Source organism: Myotis brandtii, unplaced genomic scaffold (assembly GCF_000412655.1).
Source record: "Myotis brandtii unplaced genomic scaffold, ASM41265v1 scaffold28, whole genome shotgun sequence".
Lineage (NCBI taxonomy): Eukaryota > Metazoa > Chordata > Mammalia > Chiroptera > Vespertilionidae > Myotis > Myotis brandtii.
This window is the reverse complement of record NW_005360676.1, coordinates 4,843,813-4,869,830: the sequence shown is the minus strand read 5'-3', so window position 1 is coordinate 4,869,830 and position 26,018 is coordinate 4,843,813. Positions and strand designations below refer to the sequence as shown.

Below are 26,018 nucleotides of genomic sequence, written 5' to 3'. Positions count from 1 at the left end.
TAGGATAATTGTGCTGTCCTGTTTCCCAGGTACAGAAGAATGTGCTTTCTAAAACCAGTAAGATAACAATCAATGGGATAGTCATTCAATTGAATGGGATGATGTATACAATTCAGAAAATCAAAATAACTTTTCTATTGTTAAGCCAAACAGCAGGGCTAGAGTTAAACTAGCTAGAGTTAAACAGTTTCCACCTGAGATGGTTGCAACCATACTTCAGTTGGAAGTGAGATATTGAAATCTCCTACTATTATTTTATTGTTGTCTGTCCCTTCAAATCAGTTAGTATTTACTTAATTTAGGAGCTCTGATGTAGGGTGCATATATATTTATTGTGGTTGTAGTTTCTAAATAAATTGACCCTTGTTATGCCCAGATTTCAGGATCCCCAAGAAACCACACCAGGGAGCCAGCCGTGTCCGATGCAAAAGCATAAGAGTCTTTATTCGAGCTAGCTAGGCTCCCCCACCTCACCAACGCAGCGGCAGGAAGCAGAGAGAGAGCTAGCCCTGTGGGAAGAGGGGGTTGGAGTAAGGGGAGGAGAAAAGACTGTGGGCCCTGCCGATTGGCCAGGCGCAAGTCTGTGTCTTGTTACACAGGATGTGGTCATATCTATGGTGCGCGCTTCCCTTGATTGTCATCGGTTAGTTTAAAGAAGTCCTGGGTGTGGCTAGTGGAGGCTTGGGCTTCTGGGAAGAAGCCTTGCCGAGCACATGGCTGCCCAAAAATGGAGGATCCAGGGTAAGATGGAGGGCATAGCCCTTACTCTGGGGCAAGATGGAGGGCATAGTCCTCGCCCTTTCACCCTTTCTCATTATATTCTTTGTCTCTTGTTACTGTTTTTAGCTTATAATCTCTTCTATCTGTGTCAGTTTATGAAGAGAAAGACAATGGTTAAAGCAATTGTAATAGAGAGAGGAAGGAGGTTAGTGGATATATTTGCATTAACTGAGTGTCCCAAAAAAACATATACACACTTTGAATAATTATTAATTCCAATGAGTTAAATCTGAAAAGGAAGAACCAGCAATTGAGCTATCAAGAATGTATGTGTATAAGTTTTGGGGGGACACCCTGTATATGTGTAGCATAAACAATCTATGATTGGAGGAAAGATGTGGATGGGTGTTTTCTGAGGGAAGTTTTTGTGTGAAAGGAAGCAATATTAGCTATCTCTAAACTTCCTAAAAAAAGTTGTAAATATTTCACAATCTTCACTCTATTGGATAACCTATTTAGGTTATTATTCATTATTCAGGCACTATAAAAGAGTCTAAGAGAAATTATTATCTCTCTCTTTCTCCTTCTGAAAGAATAATCAAATTTAGAAATTTTGAAGACAATCACCTGGAGAGGACATGAATCTTCTATATAATGATCACCCGTTGCTTTGAACATTCTGGTTTAAATATCTTCAGTACAACTTTAAACAGATACTAATTATATATTTTCCTCTTTTTAAAAAGATAACTCAGAGATCTAGGCTTTTGTAGTATACTTAAATGTACTATACTTAATAATGTCTTTATCACCCTTAATTGCAAACATTTTAATTCTATGACTTTATTTTGCCTGTCAGTCTCAGGAATATAAACCGATTTGAGATAAGTTTATCCAATATATTGCTACTTGTGATATATGGTTATTTAGTCACAGATGTCTGTTTCCTTCTGGCATTTCACAAAGAAACACTGAGGAAGTAGTAGTACAATCAAAGAAACAACTTTGGTAACATCACATAACAATACAACCCATTGAGTGCTATCATCACTTCCTGGTTTAGAGTAATCAGAATGTCACACTTCCATGGAAACTGCTCACACACCCACAGATCCCATATGACAATGGATCCAGCTGCCTTCTCCAAAGCTGTGGGAGTTATAAAGAGGACTTTTGTGAAAATGAAGTGACTTGATTCCCAGAAGGTCAACAAGCCCCCAAATCCTGGGAGCCCCCACCAGTGCTCAGGTTAGCCATGCTCTATACAGGCTTAGGATAATGATTCACAGCTCATTTGTTGAATCTTGGGTTTCACAAAAAATCTGGATACAATAATAACTTCAAAGGATTGTAATAGAACTATCGATATTATGGCCTTTATTTTGGGGAGCAAAGAAAACAGGCTGCCTTCGGAGAGGAGTATAACAGTTTCTGGTCCCCCTAACACGCTGCTTGCTACATGTAAGTGGGTAGGAACCCTTAGTGAGAGCCCACCTGTGTGCTCACACTGAGGTCAGCTGGCTCCCTGCTGTGTCACCTTGGGCAATTCACTTTGAATAATTATTAATTCCAATGAGTTAAATCTGAAAAGGAAGAACCAGCAATTGAGCTATCAAGAATGTATGTGTATAAGTTTTGGGGGGACACCCTGTATATGTGTAGCATAAACAATCTATGATTGGAGGAAAGATGTTAGGGGGACCAGAAACTGTTATACTCCTCTCTGAAGGCAGCCTGTTTTCTTACCAATATGATAGAATTTACCGCAAAGGTTGGTGGGAAAAGCAAATGAGCTCAAATACAATGGAGTTTGTGCCTAGTGCGCAGGTAGAAGACAGCAGTGATACTAGTCTTCTATCATAACTAGTGTAGTCTCATCATGGAGGAGTTTTCCACAAGGAATCAAATTACCTGAAAATGTCAACAAGGAGGCAAATGTTTTAAATAATTCATGGATGGGCAATTTTTTTTTCTCTAGGAGCATTAATCACAATTTGATATAAAGTGCATTATAAACTCTTACAAATGACCTAATAAATGCAAGACTTTCTGATAAATAAATTTCTCTTTTATTAATTCATTCAACAAAAACATGCTGCATTCCTATACATTGTAGAGCATGAAAAGATGAATCACAGTTCCTACCGAGAAAGGGTTTGCCATTTAGTAGAGGAAATAACATATTTGCATAAGTAACTATATTAAAGAGTGGAAGGTTTAAGAGGGATAAGAAAAATTAAGACAAGAGGAAAAATAATTACTCTGAGGTTCAACCCCAATGAAGGTATTATCTGAAGTAGACCTTAAAGGAGAGCTGTGCTTCAGAAACACAGAGCTAGCAGAATGGGGGAGGTGCTCCTGACCGAAGGAATAGCTTGAGAAGGGCAAGGGCATAGCCAAGCCTGGAAGGTAGTGGTGGTGCTGAAGTGGGTGGGGGGAATTGGCACATGGTGAGGCCCTTGAATGTCTGACTTTATGACTGGAGGCTCAAATTCAATTGTGTTCTGTTCTCTGTTTCTACCTTGCGTTCAACCCTTGTATCAAGCAACATCCATTAAGCCTTACTAAGGCTTAGTGGCGTATTTTTAAAAAGCATCTTTTATACATCCTTTATGTGGTATTCTTGTTATAATTATGAGAAATCAACAGAATCTGAAGTTTTCTTCATGGCATATTTTGGTTCATTGGGACTTTTCTGGTGTGATGGTAGAAGGAACTGCTTTTATATCTCACTGGACAATCTTCAGTGGCTTATCTATCTGAAGTTTGCAGTCTCAGCCCTGAAACTCCCCTTATGTGAATACAAAGACTGCTGAGAGAGGATTCGGTTGGGAACATCTGACAGTGAAAGGAGGCTACGTGTGTAAACAGAGTTAGTTTGGGAATGATCACTGAATGGTTGGGTGAGGTCTGTTTGTTTGAGTTGACAGCCTCTCCCTAACTCTTTCATTAAACACCCAAGTAACCTCCAATTGCCCTCTTAGAACTTAATCTCAGTGCAATTACTAGCATTTCAAAATCATCCAACACAAAGAAGTACTAACCTGAAAGGGGTCTTTATTCAATGTTAGGAGAGTAATTCCAACTACAAAATTCTACAAATGCCCCAAATGTGAAGTAGGATAGATTTAGAAACCACTTACTCTATTAGGTGGTATAAATAATAAATTTATAACAAGCTGGCACACAACTTAAGTGTCCTCCAACATTTCTGAGAATTTAGAATGCCAACAAGTGTTGGTGGAGTGTTTCTGATGAGATAGGCCTTCATCTATCAGGGAAACATGATTTTGGGTCTCTGGAAAGCTAGTTCATACATAAATGCCAGTCAGCAATAAAGTTTATGTTCATGTTTGCTCTAATTTTTCCCGTCATAAATTTATTTAGACTCCTAGCCAGTCTGTGCCCTAGCATTTCTCAAAGTGTTTTCCTGAAGCTACCTGATCACCTGAAAATCCGGGCCTCACCCCAGACCTAATCAATGAGGCAAGGTCCTGGGATTTGAGTTATAAGGAAGAAAATCTTTTATTTCTATGATTACTGAAGTTACTTCTACCCAGATTCCTCTTATGTTATTATTTCAGCTCCTATCTTCCCAGACAGTTGAATCATTCAAAGATGAAGTTGATGCTGGGTGTAGATAGTCTTTTCAGAGGCATGTTGCCATATGAATGATGTCATCCAGAGTCAAAAACTTACTCCAATACCTTCACCAACAAGTTACAAAGGGCCAGGGGATCAACTGTGGTTGGGATTTCAGAGAATAATTAGAAACCAAATTTTGAAAGATATCCAACTGCTATTAACTTTTCTTTTTAATATTTTTCACTTTTATCTCTGTTGTTTTTTTGTTTGTCTTTTCTTTTCTTTTGGATTTCCCCAGAAAACTGAGTAATAGGACTAGTTGTGGATTACAAGAGAGAAGTGATTATAATAATGTCACTCTTGCAAAAATGTATCTTTCAAAAACAGTTTTGTTACTAATAAATAAGCCCCATACCTCCTCAGTCCCTTTAAGCTTTTCTTATTTAAAGACAAATAAAATTATACTTTGAATCCTAGCAATTTCTTTGTTTTCCAAGTGACACTTTTGATCTTAAATGAACAGCTATTACCAAATGCATATCATTACATCTTTTATACTTTGTCTTTTAAAGTCAACCAGCTAGTTATTTTATAACTTACTATTATGTGTTCTATAAAAAATTGAAGTAAGATGTATATCACATTTAACAGGGAGGTTGTATGTTTAATGAAAAGAGACCTAAAGACAGAAGACCTAGGTTTAAGTCCAAGTTTATTATTCACATGATTCCAGAGAAATTCATATAATGTCTCTGAGTCTTAGTTTCATATTTAAATACTAGAGGCCCAATGCATGAAATTCGTGCAAGAGTAGCAGGAGTAGGCCTTCCTTTCCCTGGCTGCCAGCACCAGCTTCCCTCTGGCACCCGGGACCCAGGTTTCCCTCGCAGCCCCGGCTTTCTCCGGAAGGACATCCGGTCTAATTAGCATATTATGCTTTTATTATTATAGAAAATAAGAATCAATATAATTCTTAATTCCAAGAGTTATTGTAGGGATTAAAGGACATCGTTAATATTTTTGTTCTCAAACATTTATGAATGCCTAATGATGTCAAGGTAGTCATAACGTATTTCTTGATCCCTAAAACAGCCTTCCATTTATTTCTATCTTTTGTGTTTTTCAAAATGATAGTTGGTCTTCTTGCTCCTTCCATAGGATGTAAGACATGGTTTTTTGCACCTGTGGCTGATCTACCAAATGTGAAATGCAGTGCCAGCATTCTGATGACACTGTTGCCACCAAGTGGTCACTGTCGGGTACTGCAAGCCAAAATCTAGACCTGATAAACCACAACATACCAGTAATAGTGCTATGACAAGCAATTCAAACTGTGCATATCGACCAAAACAGTAGCTTTTCTTCTCCTTCCTTCGTGACATAAACTGATAACACAATTCTTATCTAACCTGAAACACCATATTACTCTTTCTTCCTAGAGCCCACAATCCACAACAATTTAAAAATCACTGGCTCTCTCCTAAATTCCTAATCCCTCTTTTCTATACATACAGCCAAAGACCTGCAAAGAAATCTGAGACATAAAATTCCCAGAGGGAGACTAGAGAACCACCAGTAGTTGACGACCATAATATATCCAGCATCTTATATGTGTTTAATCTTGAAACCCTAGGAGCAGCATACAACATCTTTGTCTTACACTTACAGTATGAAACTAAGGCTCCAATGGACTCAGTTCGTGAGTAGCAGGATATGCTTCAAACCCAGGAAAGAGCCAAGTTCTCTCCAGCACCTCTCAGGGCCTCCCTTCATGCCTGGTGGCTGCTCTGTCATTTTCTGCTTTACCTTCTATGGCGTTTAGGTATCTTCTACCCAACATACCTACACCAGCACATTCAGAATCACCTGGCCAAAGTCTTACAATATGAATGCCTAGGTCACTTCCAGACCAATTTTAACTAACACTCTGGAAGATAAACCACCCCAGCGTCTGTAATTTTTTAAAATTCTGCAAATTACTCTGTTGTACTGTGAGGTTAAAGAACCACTGGTTTAAATAATGATATTACTCGTGTTAAATTGTTTTTCTACTGCTTTAGTATTTAATCAGGAGTATATGCTCATTATGAAATACTTTATTAACACAAAGTTTCTCTCTTGTTGTAATAACAGGTGGATGAGATATTTATAGATTCGGCCTTGAATAAGCATTATATCAAGAACCGAGTAGTCAGACTGACGTATGTATGTTTGGGCAAAGGTGGAATCACAGCCTAATGGGACAAAGGGCAAAGGGGACAGGGACCCTTGTATATGCTGCATTTCTATGAGCTAGGCTTTGGAAAGGGTTTCTCATAAACATTATCTCTACAACAGTCTCAAGACACGGCACTGATCACCATTATGTAAAGGAGAAAACAAAAACTGGGGGAAGGTTAAGTGACATGTTCAAAGTTCCCCAAGTGACAGTTTCCCAAGTGAAACAGAACCAAGATTCAGTATCTGGAACTACCAGAATCTGTGTCTGGGGAAAACCCAGCAGCATGTCACTGCGGGCACCAAGTTGTATTTTTTTTTTACAAATATGTCATTTCAAAAATATTAAGAAGGAAAAGTTGACTACAATTTGGGACAATTAGTTTTACCTGTAATAAAGCCCCAGTGTCAGCGGGCACACGTAAACAAAAAGAGGTTTCTGTTTTAATAAATGTTCTGTTTGTTGTGGTGGAGGGGGAAGACTCATATCAGTTGCAGGAATCGCTCAGAGGTTTCTATTATGTTATTAGGAAAGCACATAGCAGAACACATACGTAATCGGTGCAAATGTATGGGCCTGTATGACTCATCTTCTTAAAGAAAATGAATATATTTACACAGATTTATTTGAAGGAAATAATCACTTTTCTCACCCATAGACTAATGCCTAGTAACAGACTTACTCCAAGTTCCTTACAACTTTACTGACTAACTAGTGACTACCAGATGAATTTTATAAAATTGGTAAATTCTATAATACTTAGGAGATAAAAGGAACATATTTGCTGAAACTTTCTGGACTTCATGCCTTCTATTTTGAAATTCGGATTTGCCATAATATTCAAGCAACATTATCATAATCTTATGAACTCCTTTAAATATGTAGCCATTGTCAATGAATTTTTGTGTGAATCCAACAATTGAGACATAATTCCAGGGAAGAAAATACAGGAAAGAGTGTAAGTTGATACCAGATTATTACTTCGAATAATCACCTTTCTCTTCTGTCTCAAAGTCCAGAGGACGATGGTGTGAAAGCAGATATCATTATGGTGTTCCAGTTCCCCTTTGCTGAGCAAAGGGCAGTAAGGAAGAAGAAAATCCATAACATCCTAAACCAGAAGATAAGGAACACAAGAGCCTTGTCAATAAATGCCTCATCAGTGCAAGTTAATGGTAAGTAGGCACCTTTCTGTGTGATGTGAAATTCTCTATTAGGTTCATTTTGTGCCTCACCTTAAACTTAAGTGCCATATTTCTATTCCAAACAATAGCTAGAATCAAGACTAATTTTTTTAAGTTAAAAAAGTAAAATTTCAAGGTCTTACTAATATTATTGACTGATGAAAGCATGTCTGCAGTTAGTTGTCAAGGGGTTTTTCCTGTAGTAAGTGACTGGTGCTGATCCCAAAATAAAGGCCAATCTTTACCATTAATAGAAAATTAATCTGACCCATCACTGCCTCCATGACTAAGTAAGTGAAAATACTAAGCATTTAGCAGCAACTGCTTTTCTGAGTGGGACCTTTCTAAACATAAACTCATATGTTGCCTCTCAAAAATATAGATAATTTCTGTATCGAATGAAATTATTACATTTTTAGAAAATATATTTTTATTTATTTCAGAGAGGAAAGGAAAAGGAGAGATAGAAGCATCAATGATGAGAGAGAATCATTGATTGGCTGCCTCCTGCATGCTCCCTACTAGGGATCAAGCCAGCAACCCGGGCATGTGCCCTTGACCTGAATCGAACCCAGGACCCTTCAGTCCACAGGCTGACATTCTATCAACTGAGCTAATCTGGCTAGGGCAATTATGACATTTTTGTTAACTTTTTTCCTATGGACATTTGGAAAATTGGTAAACTAACTTTGGAGCCACTAAAGCAATCTTATAATTAATAAGTAAAAATCACTAACCTAGAAAAAATTATTGAAACAATTATACTGTTATCACTTCTCTGAAATAGAGAATCAACCTTTATCAAGGCCCTGTCTATTCCCTTTATATGCTGCATCTAATTTCTAGATCCCTAAGAAGTAGGCAAATGTTATAGATGTGAATGAAGGCCTCAAAAGATTAAGGACTCTAATTGTTAAGAGGAGGTAAAATTCAAATCTAGATCTCTAATTTCTTGAGAGGCTCTATTTAAAATGGCTCTGTGGTCAACCACATTTTAGAAATTCTGTTTTTTAAGATTCATCTCTTAGAAATTCATTCCTTATTAGCATACCCTGATGAGTCCAGCTAGACAAAAACCTGTCTACCCTTGTATATTAAGCTGCATCTACTTCCGGCAGATTTCCCTACAAATTCCAATGGACACAATCCTTAGAGTCACAAAGAGAATCAGAGTGATTAATATCAGATGGGAAACAGGATGCCCTGCCCTTGTAAGGGTCTGACTGACTCTTCAAGAGGAAACCAGACCAGGAAGCAAAAATGTGAATGAATGGGATGGGCAGGAGTTTGCTGATGTGGCAAAGAGTCAGCTACTCAAGGAATAAAGCTGTGGACCTCTCCCAAGCCGAGGGGGAAGAAACTGTCAAGGGCTTAATCCACCTTCTTTGTTAGGTGGGAAAGCAAATGAATCGAGCTTATGAAATAGTGGCAATCCTGATAAGTTACATGATAGTTCTATTTAATTCCCAATAACCAGTTAATTTACCAGAAATTTAAAAGCCTGACCTATCTGAAACTTGAAATGAGGTGTGAAATGGTCATGGATTGCCTGGTCTTTTTGTTTCTTACAGACTCAGATTGTACACTGCAGTTTATTTTAATGACTGGAGTAGTTTAAAGGGTAGGATGTGCTGATGTAGAACCTGATTTAAGAGTTACCTGACTAATTCTAACCCCACTGAGTCACTGCAGGACCACCCAAGTAATTGGCCCAGGCCTTTGCCTTCATTTTCTCATCTATAAAATCCTGTATAATAAAAGGGTAATATGCAAATTGACCCTAACAGTGGAACAACCGGTCACTATGACGTGCACTGACCACCAGGGGACAGGCACTCAACACAGGAGGTGCCCCCTGGTGGTCAGTGCGCTCCCACAGGGGGAGCTCTGCTCAGCTACAAGCCGGGATGATGGCTGTGAGCAAGGAAGTGGTGGCGGGAAGCCTCTCCCATTTCCACGGCAGTGCTAAGGATGTGCGGGGAGCAGGCTTAAGCCATCAGTCAGACATCTCCTGAGGGCTCTGGGCTGCCAGAGGGTGGACATCCCCCAAGGGTCCCAGACTGCGAGAAGGCACAGGCTGGGCTAAGGGACCCCACCTCCCACCCTGAGTGCATGAATTTTCATGCACCAGGCCTCTAGTTGTAATGATAATGTTTGTTCTTCCTGAAATAGAAATACCATGAGGATATGGGGGGGGGGGAAATATATATATATATAATATGGAACATATAGACTATTACCACTTAGAAAACTAGTAAAATGTACATATGTTTTGGAAACTGAAAGCATTAATGTGAGTGACTGGTAATAGAAAAAGCTAGAACTTTGAAGGTTTCCAAATTTATAAATGTAAAAAGAGCAGTGTTTGTTAGCACTTAGGAAAGGCCCATTAGTGGAAAGCTCATTAAGAAACCTCAAGGCTGTTCTTACAGGCAAAAACATTGGTCTATAGAAACACTTAATTTGGGGGACTCCCAGTGAATAAAAGACTGCAGCCCAAGATTTATCCATAATTTGTCAAAATATGTGTTTTGTTTTGACAAATAACTGTGTGGTGTGGGTCCTTCATGTGAGGCAGTGTGTGAAAGCAAAGCCAAAGTCAACACCTCTGCATTGCAAATGCCGGGGCTGTGGCAGAGCAGCTCACTGCCTACCTACAGTGGCTGTGCTCCCCTCCCATCATGTTACTTGTAGGCTATAGAGCCCTGAATACTAACTACGTTACTCCCGACTGAGAAATGTGTGAGAGGGTTACTTTCAAGACTAGGATGTTCATGTTTCTTTGTGCTCCTAGATGTGGAAAGTCGAAATATTGATACAAATTAGAAACCTTCCACAGCTAGTGACTTGTGTATAGGTCGTTTACCTCTAGGTGTAATCATGTTCCCTAGAAAGTCAACCCTTAAAAATCCAATTATACTTACAACCATTACACTTAACCTGGTATCATTCCTGGAAAAGAGGTGTTTGCATCCTGCTCAAACTAAGCTGAAGAAGTTTTAACAGAAGAATTCTAACATTATACTATTATAAAATCCCAAAATAAAGACCAACCTTTATTTTGTATCAGTTAATCAATATATAATTCTAACATTATACTGTTTTCCATTTTAGTGCATTACTACTATGTGGCATTTTAAATTGTTTTTTTTAAGTGAAATAAGAAATTTACTAAAAACAATATTTGACAGAAAATTGAGTTCCTTCCATAGAGTAAGCATTGAGAATGTGTCCTGAGAAATTGATTCTTCACCATATAATAATTTGGGAATGCCTTTAAGGGAATCTTTGAATTCAATATTTTCAAAACCCCAATTTACAGAGTTCATCATCACTAGTTTTTCAAGTGGGACTTATAGAAGGTGGCTAAAATTTCTTATTTTGCACAATGAAAAGTTAAATGCAGATAACATGAGTCTAAACATACCATTGGTGGAAATTTGTAAAAGTTTATCTTCATTCTGCTCAGCAAGCAATTTTATCTTGAAAATCATCAATATTCAGGCAACCTTCCACCAACTTAAGTTTAAGTATTCATGTTTTCTTTATCATATCCCTAACTTTGTTGGAAATTAACAGAATTTAATCTTAGTTTATGTTCAATAATTGATGTTGGATAAGAATACACAATAGTTTACTCTTCAGAAAAAATAATGTTGATAATTTAGGAACTATGTTTTAGAAGTATTTTAAGTACAGTTCACATGGGTGTTTTCAATGTGTTTTATTATTATTATTATTATTCCTAAACCTTTTTACCAGAGGAAGGCTTCTGTGAACTCTTAAACAGAAGAGATAAAAGCAGACCTTCTCTGGTTGAGGCTGGGTTTGAGCTTCAAAACCCCACCTACTTGCTCCCCTAGTTCCCCACTTTTTCTTTCTTCTAAGGTGAAATCCAAAGAGGGTGTTTTCTGCACCATTAGAAAACCACTGTTCTGTAGGAATATAAACTATTTGTTAATTTTAATCTTCACTATTTGTGCCCTAATCATCCACTGTTTGAGGTATTATGCACCTAATTGGAGGTTGCCTATTAGTCTCTACAAAAATTGTGCATATATCTGGTATATCTAGTAGCCATTCTCCTGACTCTAGAATACTGTCTAGAATCCATATATGGTCAGCACTTCCTGATAATTTCAGGTCATGGAGGCCAATCAGGAGAATGTCAAATTATTATTCTTTGTTCTATTTTGTTTTTCAGCAATGAGCTCATCAACAGGGAAGTTAACTGTCCAAGCATGTAAGTATAGTTAGCTTATAAAAACAAGTTCTATTTCCACATCAGAAAGAACAATATCTTCAAATATTAGCTAATAATTTCCCATCCATGTCCCACTTTTCTTGGGAGAGAATAGCAATTGGGCAATATCAAAATACTTTTATTTCTAACTCTGAGATTGATCTTTTCTCATGTTTAAGAAAAACATTTTACATGATTGAAATTTTGAACATTTTGCATAAGTTATACATATATATTTCTGGTTTGGAATAAATGGACTTGCTTTTCTAATTTTTAAATGCTATCAAATGTGCTTTCTGCTGAGAAATAAAATGAGAAAATGAGATGGAGAAGAGATAGATTCCATTATCTGTGACTGACCTATAAAATTTGCTTAATATATCTTACCTTTATGGTTGACAGCAGCTCCACTTGTTTATTTTATATCAGTGTAACCAAATTTTTGAAAGATTTTATAAAAGTGGTGATGAATTTGAGCAAAGCTGTTCATGCATTCATCTATGTGTCTTGCAAACACACCATACTACAAATTTTAATTAATTAATTAATTCCCTTGCTCATTCAACAAATGCATTCATCTATGTGTCTTGCAAACACACCATACTACACATTTTAATTAATTAATTCCCTTGCTCATTCAACAAACATCATTTTAATATCTACTAAGTGCCAGGAAGTGAATATCATTGTGAATGAGACACAATACTGCTTCTAAAATTAAGAGTTTGAAGTTAGGGGAAGACATAAGTAAATCAGAAAACATTAAAATGGTGTGATAAATGCTATGACAGAGAAAGTGCACACTGCTATGAGAGTCAATCAGAGAGTTAGCTAACCTCGTCTTGTGGAGTCAGAACATGATCTGAGACAGAAAAGAGGAGAGACCATGAAACAAAAGACAAGTAGGATGGGTGTCCTGGCAGGGAAAGTAGTGTGTAAAAATGTCTTCTGGAAAGAAAGGACATGGTCATGTCTTGCAATTGCAAAACGTCAGTGTGGCTGGAACACAGAATGGGGATTGAAGATATCAGGAAGAGGCATGATTAATAGTCACCAAAGACCAGAATCCTGCTGACACATTTTGACTTTATTTGGAGGGCAGTGAAAAATCACTAAATTGTTTTACTCAGATCAGAAAGATCACTCAGTTTCAATGTGGAGAACAGATTGGAGGGATAAGACTAGAGGCAGGGAGATAAACTGGGACACTGTAGAAGTCTTCTAGATGAGAAAAATGGTGAACTAGAGCAATGGCAGAGTGCTGGAGATTTTTAGAATGACTGGCCACAGTTGGAGTGTAATCAATGCCAGTAAAATCAGTTTTCTTTTTTGATACCTAATTAGTTAGAACAAAAAGTGAAGCTAGTTTATTTTCCTTATTAGCACCATAAAGGTGCTAATAAAGGAGGCTGATTCTTAGCAGGAACCCTAAGCAGCAGACTAATCTCTGATCTGATGCACACAACAGATACGTACTTATTCCCACCAATAGTGAATGTGATGTTTATGTGGAAACATGGAACTCCATCCTGAAAGTGAGAGACTGGTCACGATACATTACCTCATGCACACTTTAAGAACTGGCCACTCAGAAAAATATAAAGAAGAAGGAGCTCCAACAAATAGGACATTACTTGTCTGGTCAGTTTTCTTGTGAGAAGTTCATGTCAAAGTGACACTGTTGAATCACCTAAAATTGAGAAACAATGATCTTAGTATGAGCTCCCAGGACATGTTGGTAATTGACACCACAAGTCCTTAGGATACACACTTTGAAGTGTGCCAACCCTTTGCAGCTGTACATAGTTTCAGTAGGCAATAGAGTCCACATATATAAAGGGAGGGAAAGAATAAAACATCAACATATTGGTAAATACAGAGGACAGATATTAATATTGTACATGCTTATATAATGATAGATGCAAGTATTGCATTGTAGTACTCTATTAGAGGTTCTTTGCATCAAAACTTACACATTTTTTAAAACTTAATAGTCTCATCTCTTTCAGGTTGTGGTAAACGGGTTGTTCCATTAATAGTCAACAGAATAATGTACGGAGACATTGCGGCCAAGGCTGCCTGGCCGTGGCAAGCTTCCCTTCAGCGTGATAACATCCATCAGTGTGGGGCCACCTTGATTAGCAATACGTGGCTCGTCACTGCAGCACACTGCTTTAAGAAGTAAGTTATAGACCTTAAGTTGGACCCCTCTACTGCTAAAAAAAAGTCTCTGAGATTTATTATGTTCTGAGTAATAATCAATACCCCCAAATATTACTGAGATAAAATGAGAAATTCAGGTTCTTTTCTAAAACAATGTTACGTTTGCAAACTTATTTGAAAAGTTGTGGGGGGAGTGGAGTAGTCATTGATCAGGTCCTCAGATTTCTTTCTAACTAGGTTCACTTTATAACCTTTCCGCAGTACCAAATATTCTGGTAAGAAAAACAGAAATGTCAAAAGGACTTTATGTTAGAGTAATAGCAAGAACTAAATAATGTGCTTTAACATGTGAAAATTGCTTAGAAATTTCTGTTGGAAGATAACTTACTATGAGTCAATTCACAAAACTACAATTGTGATTTAGATTACATTAAAAGAAATGCAGAACCCAGAATAAATGAGATATCAGACTCTGTGTTGGTCAGATCCTGCCTAGAATAGTGAATTCTGTCCTGGACAATACACTTAAAGAGAAATTGACAAAACAAAATGCTCTTACTAGTAGAGTAGTAGCGAGTCCTTGGTGATAAAAAAAGGAGCTGGTATATCCATATAGTCTTGCCACTCAAAGCATAGTTGGTAGACCAGCAGCATTGACCTAACTACAGAATTTGTTAAAAATGAAAGAATCTTAAGCCCTATGGGCTCCACCCTACAGAATCAGGAGCTGAATTTTAAAGGCTCCCCAGGTTATTTGTTTGCACCTTAAAGCTTGAGAAACTATCCTAGGAGAAAAAAAGTTATCTTGCAAAAGCTCTGGTAGAGATGATAAATAATTATGTTCATATGTCTGAGATACTTTGCTGTGTAAGAGAACTAGGTAATCAAGTAAGAATTTTTCAACAGTCAGAGATGCTCAAAGACGAAAGGGACTTTAAGGTAAAGAAAGGGATATAAAGGCAATGATGTCCCCATCTGCAGAAGGGTTCAAGTGTAGACAATCGACACTTGAGAGTGTTCTTGTAACAACAACTATCATCATTCATTAAGCCCCAATATGCTACAAGCATTTGGTTAGGTGCTTAACATTTGTTTTATATGAATCTTATCTATGCCCTCCTTTGCTTGCTAATCCTTGCTTAGTAAGCCCCTTTTCAGTGAGGGAAATAAGGAAGGCTAAGTAACTTGCCCAAGGTCACAATGTTAGGGAGATGGTAGAGTTGAACACAAGGATATGACTTCCTCATGGCAAGTCCCATTTCCCAAGCAGTGGGGTCATGACTTTGTATGGCCTTTACTACTCAGATTATTTTATATTAGTGGAGTCTATTATTGAGTTAACACTTTAAGAAACCTCAGTACATGATTTTTTAAAATCTAATAATCAACACAATTCCTAGATCCTATTTACAGGGATGATTTTCAGACCAGGTGTCACCACTTTAAATGTTTACAATTTATTTGGGGATCTAAATTACTGTTTTATACTTATCACTAGTAAATTGCACCTTATTGATATGGGGCCAAATTATAAAAATTTTTAAGTTTATTTGTAGTCTTTACTCAGCATCCTCATGTCAAGTATTTCTAGTTTGTAATCTGCATATGTAATAAACACAAACTGTATTAATTGGTAGCAAGCCATTGTTGGAAAGTGTTAGAATGATCACTCCCATTTGAGTAAATATAATTCTGTCCTTTGCATTTCCAAGTTCAAAATATTTAATTTATCTGACGTTCCTCTAAGCATGATTAAGTTGCGAGTGCAGATTTGTACCAATAAATCTCACAAAAGACTGATTTATAAATTTAAAATGTGTGTATATTTATGCTATATGAACAATTGTGTTTATAAACCAATCTTTATTTAGCTTTTCTCATTAGAATATTTTTGCACATAAAAATTGTATATAAAAATAAAATTTTAAATTGCCTCAAAAATGAAAATAATAATCCCAGCACAATTAACAGCTATCAAATAGGATTTAAGCCCCATTGATGTTTATAATAAATGCTTCTTTCTATGAAGCTACCTATTAAGAAATAATTAGGCTGAGAAACAAGTATCTATGTAGACAGTATTTGTCTCTTTGGTTATCCCTATGGATGATGTTCAATTAATTAGTTAAGGAACATTTATCTTGCTATTAATAAATAAATTTTGGTTGAAGACCATGTCCAATAAAGAAAAGAGCATAGAGAGGCAAGCAGACATGTGATACTAGGCAAATAGTGTAGCCCATTTAGGCCTTATTTTCCTTAAGTATAAAACACAGGCTTTATTAGATAATCTGTCATTACTAGATGACCTTTCCAATCCCTACATGCACCATTATCCACCAATTGCTCCAGCCCACAAGGTAGAAGTCATACACAATTGGCCATCTCTCACACGATCTCTGACAGCTTTTAACTCATCCACCCTTATCATCCAACAATCTATTTTCCAGAATCAACATGGTGGTTTTTTAAAAAAAATATAAATGAGACTCAAGTACTGTCATCTTAAAATCATTCATGTCACTTGAATATATCCATGTGCTTTACTCATGACCTATAAGGCACTCTAAAATCTGGTTCCTACCTACCTCTCCAACCTCACCCCCACCATTCTTCCTTTGGGTCCTGAACTGCAGCCCCTCCAGTCTAAAGCCTTGGGAAGTTTGTCTGGAAACTTGTCTTCCCATCTTCTCACAGCTGACTCCTTGTCAACTATATATTAGTTCCATTGTCATATCCCAAAAGAGCCTTCCCTAACTACCCTCTAGTATTCTATTCCATTGATCTATTTTATTTTATTCTTAGCCCTTGTCACTGTTTGGTTATTTACCCATTTGTTAATTTGTTTCACTCTTTTTCCTTCACTAGAATCTAACCTTTTCTGTCTTGTTCACCACTTTATCCTCAGCACTTTGAATAAGACTCAGCACGTAGATGTTCAATAAATATTGGTTGAAGAGGTAAATAATACTTTATGTGCCTTTGCAGTTCTAAAATCTAATAATTCTGAATTAGATTCAGGTCTAAGATGCTGTTTGTATATGTTTTAACCTTCAAAATAGTAGCAGTAGACTCCATTTAAATAGTCAAAGAAAGTTATTGGTGCAATCAAGTATTTTCAGGATGCCATTTTCTCTTTTATTAGCCTAGTGCAATTATTGTAGTGCAGTTTATATATTCTGTTCATTTGCTAATCTTTTCTAGGAATATAAATCCACGTGAATGGACTGTTAGCTTTGGAACAACAATCAACCCTCCACTAATGAAAAGAAATATCAAAAGAATTATTCTCCATGAGAAGTATCACTCCCCAGCAAGAGAGTACGACATTGCTGTTGTGCAGTTTTCTCCCAGAGTCACCTTTACTGATGACATCCGCCGGGTTTGTTTGCCAGAAGCTTCTGCATCCTTCCGACCAAATTCAACTGTCTATATCACAGGATTTGGAGCACTTTACTACGGTGGTGGGTATCTCAAAAATGATCACAGAGTATGATTTAATTTCCATCAACATTGCCAGCCATTTCCACAACTTGGTTGGATTAGTTAGGGCTCCTGTTTTGCATGTGACAAAACTTCAACTCAGATTAGCTAAAACAAAGAATAATGATGAAATGGCAACTTTTGCCCTTGTAATTTGGAAATCAAGAAGTGATTCTGGCTGGCCTAGCTGGTTTTGCTCAGTGGATAGAGCGTTGGCCTACGGGCTGAAGGGTCCTAGATGCGATTCCAGTCAAGGGCATGGGTTGCAGGCTGGCTCCTCAGTAGGGAGCGTGCAGGAGGTAGCCAATTAATGATTCTCTCTCATCATTGATATTTCTATCTCTCTCTCCCTCTCCCTTCCTCTCTGAAATCAATCAAAATATATTTTTAAAAAAGAAAAAAGAAATGAGTCTGGCTTCAGAAATAGCTGGATTCAGGACTTCTTATGATGTTACTAAGCTCTAAATTGCTGAATCATTTCATTTCCTGGCTCTGTTTCCCCCTTCATATGGAGGGATTCCAGCTCCAAAGTGGCCAACAGCAGCTCAGGATTTACCTCCTCTCCACCTATAGATGCCAAGGGAAGAACATGTCTCTCTCTTTGCCAGAATCTATGTCAATCCCTGAAAATATCTCTTTTGGCCTAGCTTGTGTCCAGGGGTACTCAGATTAATTGGCTAACTCAAATACTCAGACCTATGCCTACACCAAGAAAGGCAGGTGTGTGATGGGCAGCCTAGTCAGCATCACATGGAATGAGGGAGAGGCAGTTCTAAAAGGGTGGGCTTTAAGGAAGACTTCAAAGGTGTTCCTTCAGCAACAATAAAATCTATTTCTATACGCTGTTCTCTATGCAATACCAGATATTACCCTCTCTAAGATTATTTAACTTGATAATACTAACCTGATCTCCTAACAAGTAAAAATGATTTTATTTTTGAATATTTGGGGGGCATACTTAGACACACTCTGGATCCTAAAATCTGGTCCAGGTACATACATATACAACAGCGAGAGGGTTTCTTTAACTCTGGGCTTGAGAAGATGAGAAAGGGCTTTCTGAGAATGACAAAATTCATTCACAGAGCTCTATACAATAAACTCTAAAGAATAAACCTTTAATTCTCAGTCTCTACTAAGAAACTAGGAGTACCTTTCACTAATGTGGCCCAGAATAGATGTCCCATGTGGTTTCATTCCATACTGTATGAGCTGAGAAGCGTGTTGCTTTCTTTAAGGCAATATTACTAGTCACAGAAATTATTAGCCATAGTTTTTTAATTCCAGGGGTGGCTGAGTAGAGCTGTAAGCCTGACACCTCTCTGTCTGCATTCTATCTGAGGGGTTTTGTCCTAAGTCAGAGTTTGCATTCTCTGCTTCAGGATGATAGGAGGGGCATGGTGGGAAGAAACATTCCTGGCTTGGAGTTTGAGGCTGGTACAGAACCATACCTGGCATAATACTTTTTGTGTAGCAATAGAATCTGACTGTCATGTATAGAACACCATACTGAACAACAACAACAACAAAATACTTTTTCAAGCACCCATGGACATTCACCAAGATAGACCATATCTAGGTCCATTAAAGAATCCTACACACATTTTTAAAAATTGAAATCATACATAGTATGCTCTCTGATCATAATGGAGTCAAACTACAAACTAGTAACAGAAATCCAGCAGGGAAATCTACAAATGCTTAGAAATTAAACAACTCCCTTGTAAATAATCCATCGGTCAAAGAGGAAGTCTTGAAGAAAATTTTAGGTATACACAGAATTGAATGGAAATGAAAAACAAAATATCAGTACATGCAGGATGCAGCTAAAATAGTGCAGAGAAGGACATTTACAGCAAATGTGCAAATTAGAAAACCAGAAAGGTCTCAAATCAATAATCTAAGTTCCCACTTCAGATAACTAGAAAGGAGCAGCAAAATAAACCTACAATAAGCAGAAGGAAGGAAATAATAAAGATTAGAAAATGAATAAAAACAATAGAGAAAATTAATGGGGGGAAATGCAAATTCTTTGAAAAAAAATCAATATTTGTGAGAAATGTCATTCAGCATTCTCACAAGAGTTGAGAAACAGTTCAGGGAGTTCCAGGATTTATTTAAAACAGCAAGCAAAGTCTTGATTGGGATTGTGGTCTCATTTGAAGCTCTGGGTTCTCTTCCAAGATCATTGGTTGGTGGTGGAATTCAATTTCTTGCAGCTATGGAACTTCTGACAACTGCTTGTTCAATGCCATTTAGAAAGTCTTCAAAACAGGAAGACCTCCACCCTTTTTAAAAGGGCTCATCTGAATAGGTCAGACCCACCTTGGAAAGTCTCCCTTTTGATGAACTCAATGTCAAATGGAATTCTTCTTAGTTTACACCTAAAAAATTTCCTCACCTGTGCCTCATATCATAACCTAATCATATGCATGATACACATTATATTCAGAGATTCCACCCATACTTGGGGGTAAGGACATCACAAAGGAATCGTGGGGATCATCACTGAATTCTGTCTATTACATTGTCAGTTTCCCAACGACCATACTGTTTGACGTAAAGCATCTGTGAATGCTTGTGATATTCTTTGTTTGTACCATAGTTATCTTCCTGCCATACTATTGGTTTCTATAATTCAGAATCTAGTTTAGAATCTGGAGCCCCAAACTTACAATACATAAGAAATGAAATGATTGCCTTTAAATGTCATTTTATGTGTGAAAGTTCTTCATAAAATGCAAAGGATAAAATAAATATACATAGTGTTACAGTTATTTTATCAAGCCAAGGGAGAAAACTTGACCTACAAAGTTCTGGAAATAAACTAGAGTTCACAAATATAAATATTATTTTTAAAAATTAATGTCTTCCTAAATATATAAACTGATCATTTTTAATGGAAAGATACAAAGATTTTCCAGGAAAAGAAATAAAATGGTATTTCTTGCTAGTATAGCTATTTATAAAAATATGATAAGGCCCCCACCTAGCCAGTTTGGCTCAGTGTATAGAGTGTTGGCCTGTGGACCAAAGGGTCCCAGGTTCAATTCTTGTCAAGGGCACATACTGGGTTGCAGGCTCCTTTCTGGCCCAGGTGGTCGGGGTGTATGCAGGAGGCAACCAATTGATGTGTTTCTCTCACATCAATGTTTCCCTCTGTCTTTCCCTCTCTCTTTCACTCTCCCTAAAAAATCAATGAAAAAATATCCTCGGGTGAAGATTAACAAAATGTGATAAGGCCCTAGCTGATGTGGTTTAGTTGGTTGGAGCATCACACCATGCACCGAAAGGTCTCCGGTTTGATTTCTGGTCAAGGCACATGTCCAGGTTGTGAGTTCAATCCCTGGTCAGGGCATTTGTAGAAGGCAACCAACTGAAGTTTCACTCTCACATTGATGTTTCTCTCTCTCTCTCTCTCTCTCTCTCTCTCTCTCTCTCTCTCTCCCTTTTTCTCTAAAAATCAATAAAAGCATGTCCTCAGATCTGGCCAGCATGGATCAGTGGTTGAGCATCAACCTATGAACTAGGACGGTTCAATTCCCAATCAGGGCGCATGCCAGCGTTGCTCAGTCCCCAGTGTGGGGTGTGCAGGAGGCAGCCTATCAATGATTCTCTCTCCCTTCCTCTCTGAAATCGATAAAAAGATATTTATTTATTTATTTGTTTGTTTATTTATTTAAAAAGCATGTTCTCAGGTGAGGAATAAAGAAATGTGATATGATAAAAATCATTTAAATGTGCCAGGTTTTAAACAGAATTTTATTTTCCTCTGGAAACTGCTTACATTAAACTCATGCTGTGTTGACAATTTCAGTATGAAAAAGATTAGAATAAAGTCTGCTCACTTCATTCTAGCTAAGAATGCTGACTGTAAACACTAAAATTATTTTGTTTTTCCTTAAGGGGAATCTCAAAATGACCTTCGAGAAGCCAGACTCAAGATGATAAGTGATGATGTGTGCAAGCAACCAGAAGTATATGGCAGTGATATAAAGTTTGGGATGTTTTGTGCTGGATATCTGGAAGGCATGTACGATGCCTGCAGGGTAGGAGGAGAGACATTATTTTTATATCATTAACTCAAAATTTTTTTATCTGAATTAAGAAATATTCTATATTCTTTATACTAGTACAAAATACAGATATCTTATCAGTTCAAAAATTTCTAAATACAAATTACACAGGCCCAGGGCTGGTGTAGGAGGCAACCAATCTATGTGTTTCTCTCACATCGATGTTCCTGTCTTTCCCTTTCTCTTCTACTCTCCCTAAAAATCAATGGAAAAATATACTTGGGTGAGGATTAAAAAGAAAAATGAATAATAAAATTAAATGTCCTTAATACTGGAAATCCAAAGATTCATAAAAGTCTCTTTTATTAAAGAGCTCACATATAGGAAGGAAACATTCAGGAACAATGAACGATGATGTGATGTTATAAATGATATAATAAAGAGCAAATATTTTTACAGCAAGTATCAGAAAAATCACATTTAAGTGAGGCCTGAAGGATAAATAGCACTTGCCCAATTATAGAATAAGAAAATAATATTATAGAAAAGAGGAAGAGCATCGCCACAATTATAAAGCTGTGAAACTACAATTCATATTAGAGGGGACCCCAGGCAACCTGTTGAGTCTCGCATAGGAGGATGAGAGGTGAGAAGTAGCAAATGCTTCGAAGGTGGATTAGACCATGTCGTGACTATCCAGTGCCCTTACCATGTCCCCCTCTGTCATCCAATATCTATCTTGCATATATGTGTTCTGACAAGGTACAAAAGTGCCTGGAGGCACTTGCTCTATAACGTGAGATCCTTTAAAATTCCAAGGAGGTGATTCTACCTGATGAAATGATGGGGTTATTAATATCAGGTGGCAGCAAGCCCTTCCCAGAGTCCCACAGATTACAAAACATGGGCAACCTCTGTCAGAAAAAGGTATGCTACATATATGTACAAGTAGAATATAGGCTGGGAAAGAACAGAATCTGACACACACCTAGCCTCAGTTGTTAAGAATGTGGAGGAAGGTAGCTAGAATTCAGGAAATCCAAAGAGAGGCCCATGCCATGATGGATAAGTGGAAGGTGGCGACAGGAGTCTAGGAGCAGACAGGATATGGGAATCTAGACAAACGTTGAGATTAATGATAAGCCTCAGGAAGGATTGGTGCTCATGAAGAGACTTCCCTGGATTGGGAGCAGACATAAGATTCCTAACCCATTACTGTGCAAGTGAGTAATAAGCCAGAGTCATACAAAAAGTGAGAAAGTTATCAAGGAAGAGACTCAGGCACAGGGTCCTAGACAAAAATAAAGCAATTGTACTGGGGTCTATGGTGTAGGGCTTAGTCTGTCTGAGAAAACAGAACTCTAAGCACCCTACTTAGAGTCAAAAGAAAACCAACATCAGCTTGACTTTCTGTGTTATGTATTTGAAATTTGTTAAGAGTAGACCTTATGCATCCTTACCTGCCCCCTACACACACACACACACACACACACACACACACACACACAGTAACTATGTGAGGGATGGATGTATTAATTAGCCTGATGGATATGTTAGTTAACTTGATGGTCATTTCACAAAGTATAGTATTTCTAATCATCATGTCATTTGCTTTAAATATATACAATTTTATCTGTCAATTATCTTATATAATAAAAACTTAATATGCTAAGTGTCTGGTCTTCCAGTCGTCCAATCAAAGCATAATATGCTAATGATATGCTAAGGCCACTCAACCACTCACTATGACGTGCACTAACCACCAGGCGGCAGACACTTTGACTGGTAGGTTAGCTTGCTGCTGTGGTCCAGCTGATCAGGACTGAGCGAGATGGGCTGGACATGCACTGGAGCCCTCCTATGGTTCCTCCCTGGCTGGCCAACCTCCCGCATCCCTCCCTGGCCCTGATCGTGCACCAGTGGGGTCCCTCAGCCTGGCCTGTGCCCTCTCACCATCTGGGACCCCTCAGGGGATGTCAGATAGCCAGTTTCAGCCCAATCCCTCAGGCTAAGGAACCCCCACTGGTGCATGAATTTGTGCCCCGGGCCTCTAGTATATCTATAAAAACTGAAAAAATTAAAATGTCAACATTGAAATTTTATAGACTTTTTAAAGGGTTTTATAACTTTTAAAATACATGTTTAAATTAATTATCCTATAATTGGTAATCTATATATATGCCTAATAATAAAATATGTGCTTCATCAGAGTATTTTAAGTAATAAGCTTTATATTTAACTAATATTTTCTTTCTCTCTCTTTTTTACCTTCAGGGTGATTCTGGGGGACCATTAGTCATAAAGGATCTTAAAGATACCTGGTATCTCATTGGAATTGTGAGCTGGGGAGATAACTGTGGTCAAAAGAACAAACCTGGAGTCTACACAATGGTGACTTATTACCGAAACTGGATTGCTTCAAAAACAGGGCTCTAAATCACTGTAAAAGTTCAACATCGAGAGCTGTATGCAGGCCACACATGTATGAGAACCCAAATATTCAGTGAGGTTCAATGACTGGACCGAGCAACACAAAACATATGTCACTATTTATTTTAGAATCACTCTAATTAACCAATAACCCATAGCCAACTCATAAAGAATTTAAATTTGTAAAGTCGTGGGTCAATTTAGCCTGGCTTGAAAAATACATCAGAGCTACTCAGCTCTTAAAATCACACAAGGTGGAGCATAAAAGAGGAGCAATGCAATCTATTGAGGATAATCCATGAGCTTTGTCAGGGGTGTCGCCTTAAATGAGTAAATTTTTAAACACTCAGAGAGTTCAGGAAACTTTTATATAATCTCCAGAACTCACAAATACTTTTTTTTTCTTTTTTCTCATTCTTCCAGGTTTTCCAAAGAGATTTTCCACCATAAGAAACTAATTTTTTACTTATAAACTCATTGGAGGGGTCTTCATAAAAGAAAGTTATATCTGGGAAACAAAGTTCTGTGACAAATCAAGCCAGAGATATAACCTTTTTATGTTGGTTCTAATCTCCTTATTTTGTGGTGATTTTTCACACACACACACACACACACACACACACACACACACACACCTATCCCTACCCTACAGATAAACTCAGAGAAAGCCTGATTAATGAATAAGTATATATATATTAATTAACTAATCAAAAATATATTTTTGTTATAAGAAATTTGGGGGAATGTGATAACTTTATGAACAGTCCCAAAACAGTGGCACAACATTTTGACATTTCATAGATGCATTTACATGTTTGGACCAACAAGAGGTGACTGTAGATTATTATTGTAAGGTTAAATGCCTAGAAAAACAATTAAAAATTTGCTGATACATTAAAGAATCAAAGAGCATCGCTTTTCTAGATAGAAATCAAGTGTCTTTGTATTGCTGCAGCCTATTTTCCCCTAAAGCTTGTGGCAGTAGCCTGACCACTGCAACCATGAAACCCTAGTTTTAAAAATATGTTTTAAAATGAATATAAATTTTGAAGACCTACCACACAGAACACGTGAACAATGTCATCTGAAAGAACAAACATGCCCCCTAAATAAAGTGCCTTGTGAAGACATTGGGAAAGTCAGGCTCATGTATTCGATGATACAATTGAATGAAGGCTTTGTGGTAACTTACTCTGTGTGACAACACCAGCTAAACTTCAGCTGTGCAGTGTGGTGTCATTTGTTCATGTAGTGCAAATAGAAGCCAAAGCATTGGGAAATTGAATGACCTTACAATAATTTCCCCTCATGTGCTATTGAGAAGACATGAAAATAACCCTGAAATAATGGAAAGGAAATTTACAGTTTACTCACCCCCCAAAAAAAAATGATCCACAACTTAGACTCACAAAATTTTAAAAATTAGAAAAGACTGTACAAGTCATGCAGGCCAGCACACATGTTTCAGAGAACGGAAGCCAGGAAGCGTAAATGACTTGGTGAGGCCCAGATAGCCTGTATCCAGCGAGGGCCGCGAACCCAGGTACCAATTTCACATGCTCTTTACCTTGCAGAGCATCTTTTTTAACATCAGATCTATAAAAGTTTCAACAAGTGCTATTATTGAATCTGTCTTAAATTAGGAAACTCTTAAGAAAATAATCTTAAATGATGGAATTCACTTAGGCAGCTGGCTGCCAATTCTCTGAACTCACTTCAAGATAAAGTTGCTTGTTCATAGGCAAAAATATATACAGATATATAAATTAGTCTCTATTTTGGTGGTATATGATTCTGACTTTTGATGTTAAGATTCAAAATAATCTTAGAGTTATAAACTTTGTATTTCTAAACTGTTTGGTGCAGCATTTCATTCTGGGACATGTGCAAGCAAATATTGATATGTCATTTTAAATCAATAATAAAGTTGGTGGTCAGAGCATTCTATAAATATCATTTAATCTGTGGTAGGCCAA

The 26,018-nt window shown here is 37.4% G+C and overlaps 1 protein-coding gene across 1 annotated transcript in view; it reads left to right on the top strand.

Moving 5' to 3' along the window:
- TMPRSS11A (transmembrane protease, serine 11A) overlaps window positions 1–25,806 on the top strand; it is a 44,300-nt gene extending 18,494 nt beyond the window's left edge. The window contains exons 4-10 of the mRNA XM_014541792.1: window positions 6,439–6,506; window positions 7,538–7,698; window positions 11,912–11,950; window positions 13,960–14,131; window positions 17,318–17,577; window positions 21,503–21,645; window positions 23,887–25,806. Coding sequence (XP_014397278.1) covers window positions 6,439–6,506; window positions 7,538–7,698; window positions 11,912–11,950; window positions 13,960–14,131; window positions 17,318–17,577; window positions 21,503–21,645; window positions 23,887–24,048 — 1,005 coding nt within the window. The 3' untranslated portion in view covers window positions 24,049–25,806. The remainder of the gene's footprint in view (window positions 1–6,438; window positions 6,507–7,537; window positions 7,699–11,911; window positions 11,951–13,959; window positions 14,132–17,317; window positions 17,578–21,502; window positions 21,646–23,886) is intronic.
- The last annotated feature ends 212 nt before the right edge of the window (window positions 25,807–26,018 follow it).